The sequence below is a fragment of the Callionymus lyra genome, chromosome 1 (assembly GCF_982586985.1).
Source record: "Callionymus lyra chromosome 1, fCalLyr1.hap1.1, whole genome shotgun sequence".
Lineage (NCBI taxonomy): Eukaryota > Metazoa > Chordata > Actinopteri > Syngnathiformes > Callionymidae > Callionymus > Callionymus lyra.
Window position 1 is genome coordinate 29,533,735 of NC_141818.1, and position 14,883 is coordinate 29,548,617.

General features: G+C 43.1%; 1 protein-coding gene across 1 annotated transcript; it reads right to left on the reverse strand.

Annotated features, from left to right (window-relative positions):
- Positions 1–2,901: 2,901 nt before the first annotated feature.
- LOC148088845 (uncharacterized) lies at positions 2,902–4,747 on the reverse strand. Its single transcript, XM_087800366.1, has 6 exons — positions 4,572–4,747; positions 4,444–4,489; positions 4,006–4,097; positions 3,730–3,840; positions 3,362–3,606; positions 2,902–3,074 (listed from the first exon to the last, which is right to left on the reverse strand). The coding sequence occupies exons 1-5, from the start codon at positions 4,736–4,738 to the stop codon at positions 3,378–3,380; spliced, it is 645 nt and encodes a 214-aa protein (XP_087656492.1). The 5' UTR covers positions 4,739–4,747; the 3' UTR covers positions 2,902–3,074; positions 3,362–3,377.
- Positions 4,748–14,883: the final 10,136 nt, after the last annotated feature.

Consider the following 14,883-nt stretch of genomic DNA (forward strand, 5'->3'; position numbering starts at 1 on the left):
ATGAAGTGATGCCTTTGCAGATGCTCGCAGTGCACATTAAAAGATGCAAAGGAAAACAGTCTGATGAGACTACTGATGATGTGAGAACAGAGTATATACATTTTCTTTATTAAAATGATGCTCAACATATACATTACTAACATTACTGTTTCTCATATTTGCAGTCCTCTGATGACTTGCGTATTGTGGAGAATACGTTAAAGGTAAATATTGCACATAAACAAATGGAGGCTTCCACTTCTAACATCCTTCTTCCAACCTGTTCACTGTTTATTCAGTGTCAAAACCATCTTGAGTCCAGGCCTTATTTATTTTATCTCTAAGCTTAGTAATGCGGTGCAAATTAATGAAAGCAGCATATTGATTTACATTTTTTCAACACTGAATCATTTATTTACAGTTCATTTAAAATTTCAGGTGCTTTGCCCAATTTGCACCAAATAATTCTCAATTGATGACATCACAGTCCATGCTAGCCTGTGTGGAGAGAGGTGAATTCATAGTATGCATAATCTAGTAATGTATGTTTTTAAAACTTCATATTGTTTTATCTACAGCACTGTACCAAATTTCAGAAGTCCAAGTACAGAAGCCAACACTACAGTATCCACGCCAAATAGGTTTGTTTTCATGAGTTTATTCTATATTTTATTATTTATTTTATTTAACTCTTTTTTACTTTACAAATTGCATAAGGCAGTGTTGGCTGATCTTGTACTCCGTTTGTCCTCTTGTTTAAGTGTGGAAGATGTATTGGACTTCCTGGAACAACAGGTGGACAATATAAAAGAATTCCAACTGTGTGTCGACAGAGAAGAACTTCCTGACAGGGGCATTCTCCAGTGGAAAAGGAAAAAAAATGCATCTCCAACAAGTGCTCTGAAAGTAGTTTTTATTGGAGAGGCTGGCATTGATACAGGAGCACTTAGGAAAGAGTTTTTGACTGGTTAGTTGTACATACCATTTTATTCTGACTTAAAACAAACCCAATAGATCAGGAACAATGTTGCTATTTCCCACAGAAATGATTTCAGGTATTGAAAAGAGGTTCTTTGAAGGTGACGGGAACCAGGGTAAAAATCCCAAATACTCTTTGACCGACATTGATAATGACAATTTCAGGTTGGTGGTTATTACTTTACAGATGAGCCATCTTGGTTGTTTATTATTTGATCAAAACTAAACCATTTTTTTCAATCCAAGCATATCCTTTTTAACTTGATTTTTATTGTACATTGCACACAGAACTATTGGTGAGATAATGGCTGTCAGCCTGGCACAAGGTGGCCCACCTCCTGCTTTTATGAAGGAATGGTGCTACAACTCCCTCTGCACAGGAGCAGTAGACTACCATTCTCTGTCTGAGCAGGATGTGGCAGATCTTGAATCCCGTCTTCTCATTAGAAAGGTATTGAACTAGGTTTGTAAATGTAATATTGAATACACAATATCTAATTTAGTAATGCATTACACAGGTCAGAGGTTCAACAGATCAGACCTTGTTGGACTATGCTGATGAGATTGTGAGCTGTGGATACACCAGCAACATAAACTTGGACAGCAAAGAAAACATCATTAGGTATTAAACTTTTCATTAAAAAAAAACATTTACAGTAAATTAAAAAAAAATGTCTATCTCAAAACCAATCAATCTATCAAACCTATCAATGTTTTTGTGTTATTCAAAGAGCAATTGTCCTACATTCTACAACACGGCTAATTCCAATACTGCAGCAGCTTAAGAAGGGCTTGGAATTGTATGGCTTGGTTGGTCAGATGGTTGCAAACCCTAAAGCTTGCCACTCACTGTTTGTTCCTGGAAAGATAACCAAAGTAAGTAAATGTAGTCAATTTTTAATGTTTTAATAAATAGAATATTGTCTTTTTTCATTGTCATTGTGAAAATATTTATTTAATGTTTTTATAGCCTGATGCTGATTTTATGATGATGAACTGCGAGCCACAGTTCAGTGAAAAGGGGACAAACAAGGAAAGAAGTGAGAGGAGGATTATTAATTTCCTCCAGGATTTCTTGCAGGAGATTGAGGAAGCAGGTGTAGTATATAAAGTGTTCGACTTAATGACTCAATCCATTTATTTAATTAATTAATCCCCCAATTATTTATTTAGTAGTTTGTAATGCAATATGCATATTGAGGATCTGAGGTTGAATTTAAGTTTCTTCATTTGCCCACCAGATGGCAGTTTGTTATCTGTCCATTGCCTTTGAAACACTTTTATAATTAAACCTCTTTAAAAATAAAGAAAAATATAAATGCTATAAATGAAGATGCTGACCTGCATCAGCCCATCACTAGTTACTAGCTTACTTTTGGGTGACAAGCAAAATGGCTTTTACCTCAGCAGTTAAAGTTAATGTGCCAACCATGTTCTAGAATATGTAAAAGGCTTTGAGTTCATACTGTTCATGCCACCTGACATGCATATCCATTACAGATGATGAACCAGACGATACTGCTGCTGAAGTGCAGCGTCTCACAATTCCGCATGTGCTCCAATGGATGTCGGGGCAGTCTCACATCCCCATCCTTCCTTCTGAAAAAAGGCTCTTTAAAATAACGTGCAATTTTGACCATGACTGTGTGGAACACCTTGGAGAGCACTCTGTGTGTTATCCAATAGTGAGTGCGTGCACTCAGACCATAACCTTTCCAGTGCGACATCTTGGCACGTACAAAGAATTTCAGAAAATTTTGACAGAAGCAGTGCAATATGGTGGTGGATTTCACAGAGTTTAAGAGTAATTGTATTTGTTAATAAGCGTTCTTTTTTAAAACAGAGACAATAGATATCGTTTATTGTTTACTATTGACCTCTTAAAGTTGATACAGTGTTATTAAAGTTTGTCTTGGATGACAATCTGTTGTTAATTGACTTGTCAATGTCGAAGTACAGCGCAAGAATTGAATGTACAAGTCGCGGCCATGTGACAAAGAATGTGCTTCCAGGGCTTCATCATCCAGTGGGCACATTATCTCTGGAACTACAACAGCTCCGTGATGGTCCTCTCGTTGTACACTACTTTCCCATTCAATTCCAGGGTCTTGAAGTTCCTTCAGATAAAACAAAAAACAATCAGTTCAATAGGCCTCTAATGATTTCTATGACAACCATACATGTGTGGTGTTTTGGGATCAAGGTATTATTTTTTTGTGTATTACTAAGTACTATTTCACATTTTTAAAAGTGTCAAGTGACAGTTGAAAATGTTTAAGACAAAATGAACAGCCAAATAATCTCAACATGATTTTTGCATATACAAACATGTCTAGAAAATATGATGTGTGTGCCCCACATAGCAAACACTAGTTATGGTCTACAGGAAGGAAGGAGGAAATACCTCTACTCTCACAGCTTCATCTAGATGTTGTAGTTAGACCTCCCTCTGTCCGTAGAGGATGATTATTCCAGCCTTGACTGAAGGTGTTGAGGTCAGCTTGGATTCGAGGGAGAAATATGTAGTGCACACCAAAGAGGTGAACCACATCAGATGTATCCAGCAGACCATCTTCCTCCAGAGAGTGGATGACATCATGGTACTTGCTGCTAACTGCAACCCAGACGTCACGCCAAAGACGCTCTATTCTGAAAAGAAGTAAAATAGGTAGACTTTAATTTATACCTCAGATTTCAATTTAAATAAAATTCCAACCTGCTACAATATATACTTTACATCCAAAATATCATTGGTTTACCAACACACTGTACCTCTGGTTGTGGACACTCTTTCCTGAGATAAAGCTGGCTCGTCCTGTTCCCTGTGTGGTGAACATGTACTCCGCAATCCTGAGGTTTTCTACTCCCTGATCTCCTCTTACCCTAAAAGAGAAAAGGTATTTTATTCACAAGAATAATTTGACATGGTAACATGTAACAAATTAATTTAAAGATGTTTAAGTATACTGTTTTAAATTAAGTGATAAAAATAATGAGATTTGAAGAACCTCTACGTTCCCCACAAATTAAGTTGTCAGGCCATAATACCTTGATGGTAAGCCATGAAGCTGGACTGCTTTCAAGAAGAATGTGAACGCAGTTGACGCTTTATTATTTGTTGCAACATCCAAATAGAAGACCTGAAATGAAACGATAAGAAATATTCATGATAGGTTTTCTCTGTAGTAAAATAATTACAAACTCCGGTGCTTGACATACTTCCTATACAATCCATGATATATACAAGTCGTATTGTACAACAAAGTACAACGTGACTTGTATATATCATGTGTTTACAAGTAATGTATTTCTTACACACATGTATAGAATAATTGTATTGCCCTGCACAGGAAAACATCACAGCTGCTGATCAGAAAGACATAGCAAATATTTATTTGTAGGAATTATAAAATTCCTACAAATGACCAGCTGTGGAAACCAGAAGAAAACATTCAGTAAAACTTCATCAACAGCTCGAGGAGTTACCTTTCTCGAGTAGCCATCCACTCCACCAAAGACCACGATATTGTACCTGTTCCAGAAGGGTAATATATAATTATGTCCATCTTGCGATTATACATGCCATGCTGAATCTGCAGAACATTTTACTTTACCTTATCAGTTTGTGGTTTGTGTCAATGTGGACCAAGGAGAGAGGGCCTTGGACAGAGTACCTTCGACGCACAACACACCCAAAATCTTTGATTCGTGAGAAGATTCCAGCAGCATCAACACGATGCATGGAGGCCATCATTCTACGCCACTGAACTCGTACACCCATTGACACCAAATGTCCTTGTATCAATCTGTAACCAGCATTTGGCATCTGACCCTTAATCATTAAAATGGTTCTGTCTAACTCTTCATCAGTCATGATGCTATATTTTCCTCTTACTGATAAGCCAAGTTTAGTCATTCTTCTGTAAAGAGTGCGTCTTGAAACGCTGAGGCACTTTGCAATGCAGGCAACAGGGAGGTGCATGTCCAACAAATGTTCTAGCTTTTCCCTTTCAATCATAATTTTGGGGTGACCTGGGCCTGGGCCATTTACAATTTCCTGTTCTATGACAGGCATAGAGTTTTGATTAATCTCCGATTGTACAGTATGGTAGAGGTTTAGAAGACCTTCAATGACTTCCGTTACACCACCTATTTCCAGAGAGAAGTGTTGGAACAGAATAAGTTCATGGTGTGTCAGGAATTCCAAATAATCTAGATTTAGTGGCTGGTGTTCTAATGCAGATTGCAATTTGGTGAGAAGTCTCTCCATCATTTGTCGTTGCAACACATCCTGTTGGACAGAAAGAGTAAATTCAGAATGTAACATTTAAACTTCCTGTAATACAGGCTAGTATCCATGATTCAACTCAATAGAGCTTCATAACAGAATAATAACAAATGAGATGAAAGACATTGTGTGCAATGCAATCATTAGACCTTGTTTTTGTTAAACTTCTACTAAATAAATGTTTTGTTTTTGTTATCCTCGAAGTTAGGTGCCAAATGCTGGGTTCGCTACGTTAGCTTCTGTGATTCGCTGCTCCATCTTTTGTACGTAGAGCAAGTGCATTTTAGTAAGATAGTAATAGTTATTTGTAGGAGCGAAAAGTCTAATTTCAAATAAGCTAGTGTTAGCAACATACGTTATCGGCTAGCCACTGGTTAGCGTGGTAAATATAGTACTTAAACGTCAGGGATTATGAGGGGTTATTAAGTCCTTGACGCAGCATAAAGACCACATAAAAGTCATAAAACAACTTACCTGTGGCTCTGCCTGTTGTTCAGTCGACATTTTTAATTTTTTCGTCTTTTTCCGTCGGTCCGAAGTGAACTGTTAAATGTTCAGAAACACTTGAATGCAACACTTTTCCCGGCACCTCGCTGCCGTTGGTAACCAAACAGCCAATCAGAAACAAGCTTTCTCCGGTCTCTGTGATTGGTCGACTCATTGGCACAAATGAAACGCTGTGTAGAAGTTGAGCGATCGCAAAAAGAAAATCCGAGCGCCCGCAGGAAGATGAAGTTGAGCACTCGTAAAGCAGAAAAAGCGTGCGCAAAGTGAGATTTATTGCATGTAAAATAATTTTTTCTTTGCTCAAACCACTTTATTTTTCGCGCGAGTAAAAATAAAATGCAAACTATCACTTACATACGCGCAAAACATTTTCTAAGATGCTCAAAATGTCTTTCTGCACGCTCAACATAGAGGCACAAATGAAACGCCATATATATTGTTTGTTGTATAAACGTATTACATTTTGTCGTTTGTCATTTATATATATATATATATATATGTATATGTCACAGTAGAGACTGGAATCCAGGAGATTCCGGAACTCTCCTAGGAGAGATTGGAATTCCAATTTTAGAGTAATACGTTCTTTTTAGAGTTATAGACAAAAATGTTTGCTCATTTTTATGTAGCGACTGGAGCTCAGTTGTCTTCGTCTTCATCTTCATCCAAAAAGACACTTAACAACATCCAAATACCTTCAAACTGATTGACTGTCTGACATATGAGATTAAGGATAACACACAAGTATCTTCCACTCAAAACAATCTTAAAATATAGACTTCCAATCTCAACTAGTAGAATCCCGAACTCTCCTGGGAGAGTTCCGGACTCTCCTAGATTCCAGTCTCCACTGTGAAGAGAGGGACTCATCCTTCGTATTTTGCTAGTGTGAAAAAAACAGTATACAGTTCATTTATCTTCTTTTGGGTTTATTTGCTTTAATTGGTGTTTCATATATATACAGTATATATATATATATTTAGGGCCAGAGAAACTGAGTCCAATGGATATCTTTGAGAGCAAATGATCAGAGAGTTCCATGGACCTGCCAGAGAGCAGAGAGCTCTATGGAAACGACAAAATGTCAGACTGATGCAAATGTTCAACTAGTGACACTGTAAGTGAGTAATAAATATAGGTTTCTGTTGTGAGCGGGTAGAGAAATGAATTGCATTAATCACATATGCAACTCACAAGGGTGATTCAGAAATCAGTTATTTATCATCCACAATAAAATGTTCGCACTCCAGTCCAGAGATTTAAATAATGATGGAATCGTTTTTTCAGATGTCGGCAGCCGACTTTGCCAGCTAAACTTAAGATTCGATCTTTTTCTCTTTAAAAAAAAAGCCATGGCCGAGGTTTTCAAATGGCATGGAAACAATTTAATTTAGTCATTTAATTTCATTAGTGACCCTTGGCTCTGGTGTGAGCTCAAGAGGACGATTTGATTTGCTCGGATGATGATTGGGATGATTAAATTCTACAATTTACTTTGTTTTATGCTCAACATGGCATTGAACTCAAATTCAAAATATTTAAAGTTAAAAGTGTAATGATTTTAACAGGTGCCTTGTTAAGTAAAATGACTACGTTCATAACACGTACAAGAGCATCGGTCTCAAAAACCCGCCGGACTCTACAAGGTACAGATTTACTATAGGATTGATCTTGATTACACAGTGTGATTAGACATTTCACATATGTCACTAAAGTTAGCAATCTTCTGTATTGATGTTAGTAAGTATCACCCGTTAATTTTGAAGAAAAAAAAACTTGTAGAGCAAATCTATAGTAATTTGAACTTTAACTTCTATACAGTTTTCAATACCATGAGGATTTAAGAAAAAAAAGCCAAATTGTCATGGTAAATTGTAATTCTTTATTTTCCGTGGTCTGTGGATCAGAATCTACTGATGGTTCCTGAACAAGCCAATGAGGACATCAGATTTAATATATTTGTAATGTAATGAATGATCCAGTGAATGGTATCTGTAAATAACAAATACAAAACCAATATACAGAGGAATTTGTTAATATTTGCACTATATGAGATTGTAGTGATTTATAAAACAAATCTTACTAGACATAAAGTGATTCATATAAACATAAAGTTGTTATCAACTGTAACAAATCAAGGTGCGCGTCCACATCCATACACAAACCGCAGCTACAGCCATCTGCACACGAACACGCTGTACCGAGATTCTGTTTTCAGTTATCTTCAATTTGTTGATTTTGCAAACAAATGAATTGTTGTGGAAATTCAATATGCAATGTGTTGGCACACTAAAAAAAACTATTCTATCCTCATTGGTAAATACAATAAATGTCTACTAGGTATTTGGTGATTTACTCTTTATGTTAGAAAAATGTGACTGAGGTGATATTAACAATTTCTCTATTAGTGATAATTATTAAACTTAATTGCTGTAATTTCATGAAATGTTATAAAACTACAGTTGTGGTCAGACTTTATTATTAATTATTCTTTACAAAGTAATTAGTAAGTTTTAAATGGGTGGTGCCCAATTTCCTTTAAGTCAATTCCTTTAAAATGTCAAAATAACATTGTTTGTTTGGTGGCTGTTACTCATGGTCTGCTGTCAACTGTAAACCCAATTTCCCGAAGAGGGAATAATAAAGTCTGTTTATGTATCTACTGAAGTTCACAAGTAGAGATACACTGAACTAAAAACAAAGGCATGCCCAATATGTTGCTAGGTTAGTTAATCCTAAATGAAAATGTATAAACAAGCTTTATTTAAATGCATATCAAAACATGTTAGAGTTCGGACAAACGTATGAAAATTAAAAATATGTTTCTTAAACTGCTGATGTACATGCCAGAATGTATTATATACGTTAACACAGGTAACATGTTAAAGTACTTGCATACAGCATACATGATCGTATAAATATAAATATCACTATCTTATTTATCTTTAGGTTAATAACCTATCTAGACAGTTTGTAATAAAGTGTATTGAGCATAGATCGATAGTGAGTGATATACTGTATAGTCATTGTTATATACACGGTTGGCATGATTGTATGCATAAATGTACAAATACTAAACCTGGTCTTAATCTAGACGTTGATTAAACATCTAAATAAAGACTAAATCTAAACTTTAATGTATATTGAGCAATGGCCATTCAAGTCACTTAAGTCCAATATTTGGACACCAGTTTTAAAACGTTTTGTGCAATTATTTTTAGGGTCAATGCTCGTTATTTAAAATATTTAATTAAATTGTCTAGTTTTGGTTTAAAAAGAGACGTTGATTCGATATGTCTGGATTTAGACTTCTAAATAAAAAATACACATTCAGTTGATAAATGACTGTTGGAGTTGTATACAAGATAAGTAAATGATGAATTAAAACAACCTATTTTAATGTTTTATGTAATATTTTTCAAAAAAATGTATATCGTCTATACTTTGGTCAAAAATAGAGCACGAATATAGACGGGACTTAAAGGTTCGGTGGGTGTAGATAGACAGACAGACAGATATTTTTGCACATAGCGTACTTCAGAAGTTGCAATGTGACCAAAGTACCTGCAGAGGGCAGAGTAGATGAGACAAACAGGGAGTCCGACAAAGAGAAGGGGGGACATGAAAACAATCACATGGACTTGCTCAGAGGTAACTATGCGAGTTTCAAACCACGTTCTTTGGAAATCTAAGTGGATACTTCGAAACATGTCAACGTAAGTCTTCACTAATTGACTTAAACTGAAACCACAAGTGTGTCACATGTTGGTTATTGTTTTTTTGTCTTCTCTGAACTTTAAAACCCCTGAGTTATCTATCATAATCTCAGGGTCTACGAATTGGTGCAAAGCCCTCTAACGGCTTCGCTTTTGGTTTACCCCGAGGCACCACCTCGTCTCTGAGAAAGCTTAATGAACTCGCCACCCAGCAGGGGGCAGTCCACTTCGTATAAACGCGGGAAACACCCGCCGCACTTCCTCCAACTGAAAACTCAGTGAGAAGGGCGGCCGCTGGGCGATGAGGCTAGAGGGCTTCGCACCAATTCGTAGAACCTGAGATTATGTTAGATAAATCAGGGGTTCTACTTCATATTGGTGCTCCGCCCTCTAGTGGCTTGGCTATTGGTTTAAACCCAAGGCGAAGTCTGACGGGATAAATGTACCCCCAGCTGGACGCCGCTCCTGAAGCAGCATCGCTAGGGCCCCGCCGGCCCAGGATCCAAGTCTACTGGAGCCGTGGGCCTCGAGGGGGGCACAGCAGCACTCAAAACCGTATGCTCAGCAGATGTCCTCTGCTGCCACACCCCATGAAAGAGCCACTGAGGCTGCCACACCACGGGTGGAATGTGCCCTCAGTCCGCTAGGAGCAGATTGGTAGGCCCGGATAATGGCAGATCTCGCCCAATGAGAAAACCCCTGGGAGGAGATCGGCTCACCCCGTCGGCATCTATCGGCAGATGAATAGGGCATCAGAGTGCCTAAACACAGCCACCCGCAGCAATGACACCGAATACTCCTCGACGCCAAGAAAAGACACCCAGGGCTAGTGGAGAGAACACAAAGCTCACTGGCTCTCTTCGTGGTTGTTAGTGTCAGAAGGAGCGATACCTTGAAAGACAAGATATCCAGTGGGACTTGGTCAAGGGGCTCGAAGGTCGGGCCTGTGAGAGAGAGTCCAGTACAAACTGGAGATCCCACTGAGGGCTGGAAGGCCTTGCAGGAGGTCGAAGCCTGCAGGCACCCCGTAAGAAAAACGAACCACCAGAGGGTAGGCGCGAGCCGAAGCACCCTCAACCCGCCATGCCTCGTTGCTATGGCTGATGCGAACACCATCAGTCTCGCTAAAGTCCGTCCGCTATCCAGCAAAAGTTGCAGGAAAGACAGGACAGCAGAGACCAAACAGGAGCTGGGGTCCAAGGACCTGTCTGCACACCAGCGGGAGAAAATCCCCCACTTCGAGGCAAAAAGCCTGCGTGTCGACTGGGCCCAGGCATTCTCCAGCGTGTGGAGAACGCCCGGGTCAGCTCAGCTCGTCCCGTGCAGGAGCCACACACAGTCTGGCACTACCAGTATTAACCTCAGCCCCTTCCGCCTTGTCCTCCGAACTAAGGGTAGGAGGAGCCTCGGAGGAGGGAAGGCGAACAGTAGTCCGGCCGGCCAACTCAAGTGGGCTAAAGCATCCACACCTAGTGGGGGCAATCCGATGCCCTAAGGGGGAACCAGAGAGGACATCTGAAGTTCTCCTTGCTGGCGAAGAGGTCTGCCACCGGGTGACCAAACTGAGACCATATCTCGGCTCTCCACTGCCTCGGACAGACCCCATTCGTCGTGGACGGCCCCCAACTCGACAGTCTGTCCGCTACTGCGTTCAGCTCGCCCGGTACATGCTGAGCTCTGAGAGAAAGCAAGTGACGGTCTGCCCACAGCCAAATCTTCTTTGCCACACTCAGATGGGCTGGGGATCTGGCTCCACCTTGGCGATTTATGTACGCCACAGTGGTGGAGCTGTCGGATAGCACTAGGACGTTGGACCGTGACAGTTGGGGAGAGAGGTGAAGCAGGACGTTGTAAATTGCCTTTAGCGCTAGATTATGTGACTGTACACTGGTCTACCCCGCTGGCGTAGGCCTGACCCAAGGTGCTTCCCAAACCTGTCAGAGAAGCGTCTGTGAACACCTGAGTGTAAAGAAGGACACAACCCAATGGAACTCTCCGTCTGAGGTTGGCTAGAGAGTCCCAAAAACTGGATGTCCTTCAAAACCCGAGCGGGAAGGCGCACTTTTCGACCCTGTTCCCGCTTGAGGTCTAGCTTGAAACGACCAAACCATCTCTGAAGCTCCCTCATATGCAGCAAGCACAGCCGAACTACCGTGTGAGCTGCTGCCATGAGCCCCAGGAGGGACATAACAGTGCCTGCTTTCGTCACATGACGCCGAGCAACTGTGTTGTCAGTCGGAGAATTTGCTCCTCGGTGTTCAACAGTACACCCTGGTAAAGTAACTATTGAACTGGAGTCAGAGCGCTCTTGCTGAGGTTCACCGTGAAACCCCGGGGTGGCAATATGGCTCAACACCTTCTGTGTGTGAGTGTAACTTTCTGCCTCTGACCGGGCAAGGATCAACCAGTCGTCCAGATAGATGAAGATCCTCACCCCACTCACTCTTAATGGCTCCAGTGCCGCCTCCGCACACTTGGTGAAGGTCCTGGGTGCCAGAGCGTAGCCGAACGGGAGCTGAGTGTATTGAAACACACGATTCCCGAGGGCAAAAGCCAGTACTTTCAATGTGAAAGTACGCGTCGGTCAGGTCGATAGATGTCATCCAATCGCCTGGACTATCACCTGTGAGCAGTTTCTTGACCGTCAACATACGAAACGGGCGGGTAGCTATGAATTTATTCAAATAGCTGAGGTCCAGTATGGGTCTCCAACCCCCGGACTTCTTTGGCACAAGGAAGTACCGGGAGTAAAACCCTGTCATCATCTCTGCTGCAGGAAGCAGCTCTACTGCAGCAGAGTAGAGACCTCGTTTCTTAGACAGGATCATTTTTCCTGCTCCGCCACGCGTGTCTAGAAAATCCCTGAAAAACGCGGGGGTTGACAGGCAAATTGGAGCGCATACCCAGCCTGATTACTTCCCTCTGAGATCTGAAATGAAGTAAAACCAGGCGACTCCAAGCCGAATAATGTTCTGTCAGAACCACAGCCCTGACGAACTTTGGGTTGTCCTCCGGCCCGCCCCCGCGAACATCCCAGAGCGGGCCGTAGACGAAAGGGCATCACACAAGCCGCTTCTCTATCTCTTGAATCAACAGAGCATGTACTCGAGCTGGATTCACTAGAACCCCCACTCTCATACATAAAATCCGGCTCTGTGGGAGAAGCGCGCAAGTGCGCGTGAGACACCTCAGATGCGCGTCGTGCGTGTTCCCTTCCCCCCCCGGAAGTCTTCCCAACTCCCTGAGCACTTCTTAGTGTCACCGGAGCTGACAAAACCCGCGATGTGGAGGAATGTGCTGGAGAATTAAACCGGAGCTGAAGTGAGTTAGGTCGTGCGCGCGTTGGCACCGCATCACTCACCAGGTCCCGTACATTCTCAAGCCCCGCTGGCGGTCCAGACCTGCTCGTCACTTGTGAGATCCGACCGCCACGCACCTCTCCAGTTGGTCGACCAGACGGGACGGAAGTTCCTCGCCCTCGCCTGGTCTCAGGACGGCGAGAAAACTCGCACGTAAAAACACCAGGTTGCGTCAGTTCCATGGCGTTTCTCCGCCGCCAAACGTGGAGCATGTTAGCTTAGCATTAGCGGCGAAAGTCTCTAATGACGCCTGTGAATACGTCACACTCACAGGCGGAAACACATGCACGCTACCAACATCTCTCTCAGAACGAACCACAGAAACGTCATACGTTTTCTTAGATTTATTTACATAAAGCCCTTTGAAAGAGTAGGGGGGAGGAGGGCTCCCCCGAGAAGAAGCCTCGCCGCCTCTGCGTCCTCGCCGCCGCGGGTCCCTCGGTCTTCGCTGGCTCCGCTGCGGCTGCTGGCTCCCCGGCTCCTGCTGCGGATCCCGGCGACGCTCGCTCGTCGCCCGCCGCTACTGTTGCCGTTGCTGCACCAGATGATGGGGCCGACGAACGGGCTCTCCGTCTCCGAGCGCCGGACCCCCGTAGCGCCTCGTCCTCACGTCCATGCAGGTGATGGCGGAGCTGCTGCGCTGCCTCCTGCCGAGCCACGACGTTCCGGAGCTCCGGACCAAACAGAGAGTCCTCCGTTATGGGTCCGTCCAGGAGAGCTTCCAGGCGTCTTCAGCTCTAGGCAGAGCTACAGGGCGGCCTGGCCAAAGTCGAGCTCCCGGGTCGAGGGCGGCACGTACCGTATCCGAGGGCTCCGGGACACCGCGCCGCCAGTCCACCCCGTCCACACGGCAATAGGGTCCGTAGGATCCTACGGGAGGCCCTGAAGCCATGGGAGAGGCAGACCCCCGCAGCGCGTAGCCCCAGATCTCGTCCAGTTTAGGACAGACAACCCCCGGAACCGTAGGCCTGCGCGCTTCGTTCCACCCGACCTTCACTCCGCATGTAAACGGTGGTGGCGCGAGTGGAGGTGCGGGGGGGAGCTCGACCTCCATGCGGTTCGCCGCGGCGGTGAATATGCGCGGCAGGGTGTCAAGCGGGTAGCGAGGAACCGGCCCGGTTCCCCCGACCGCTTCGACGTCCCCCAGCTCGGAACCGAACAGGGTGCTCGGATCCGCCTCATAACACCGCCGGTCGTCCTCCTCATCGTAGTCGGCCCACGACCTGACTGGAGGACGCGGCGTGCGCCGACGGGCCTCGTATGCTCCCCGTCTCTTACGGACCTCCTCGGGAAGCATACGGCAGGCCCCACAATCCGCAAGTGCGTGATCCGGGCCTAGACAGACGAAGCAGAGAGCATGCGTGTCCCCCCTCCCCAGGGGGGTGTCACACGTCAGGCACAAAGACATATCTACGTCAACGTTCATGTTCACGTCCGTCATGCTGTATCCAGGAGCTTTCTCGCCGAGTTGAAAATGGAGAAAGTGCGGCGGGTGCTTCCCGCCTTTATAGGAAGTGGACTGCCCCCTGCTGGGTGGCGAGTTCATTAAGCTTTCTCAGAGACGAGGCGGTGCCTCGGGGTAAACCAATAGCGAAGCCGTTAGAGGGCGGAGCACCAATGACCTTCGCATAAATGTTTGTGAATTCGAAAGAACCTGAGTTTTACTCAGTTACCTTTTAGATTAAGAAACCTTTTTGAATCCTTCAGTCTCTAGTTAACTTAACCTTAGTTAGTTTCAGTAGTCTAGTTATTATTTCAGAGCTCTTTTGTATTCTAGTATCCAGTAATTTTGAAGTTATTTTGACATAACTAGTTTCTTTCAAGTATTACAACCATGAACCACAGGGCATCTCACAAAACCCACATGAGAAAATGCAGTTGCAATCAACATTTCAGTTCAAAACATTCAAAATATGCACCATAGTATGAAACATAAAATAATAAACTGTTCAAGTGTCTATTCAATCAGTTTTTTAGTGCTTAACAGTCCGTTAGCAGGTAAAAGGGAAACCGTTACCCTTCCACACAACAGCGCGAAGCAGTCCACGCACTGTTC

Bases quoted from the DNA above. Each gene is read 5' to 3' on its own strand.
- LOC148088845 (XM_087800366.1), bottom strand. From the start codon at position 4,738: ATGGGTGTACGAGTTCAGTGGCGTAGAATGATGGCCTCCATGCATCGT. The intron at 4,490-4,571 runs GTAAAGTAAAAT...CTTCTGGAACAG, and splicing joins ACAAACCACAAACTGATAAG to GTACAATATCGTGGTCTTTG. The intron at 3,607-3,729 runs GTACAGTGTGTT...ACTTCTTTTCAG, and splicing joins AAGAGTGTCCACAACCAGAG to AATAGAGCGTCTTTGGCGTG.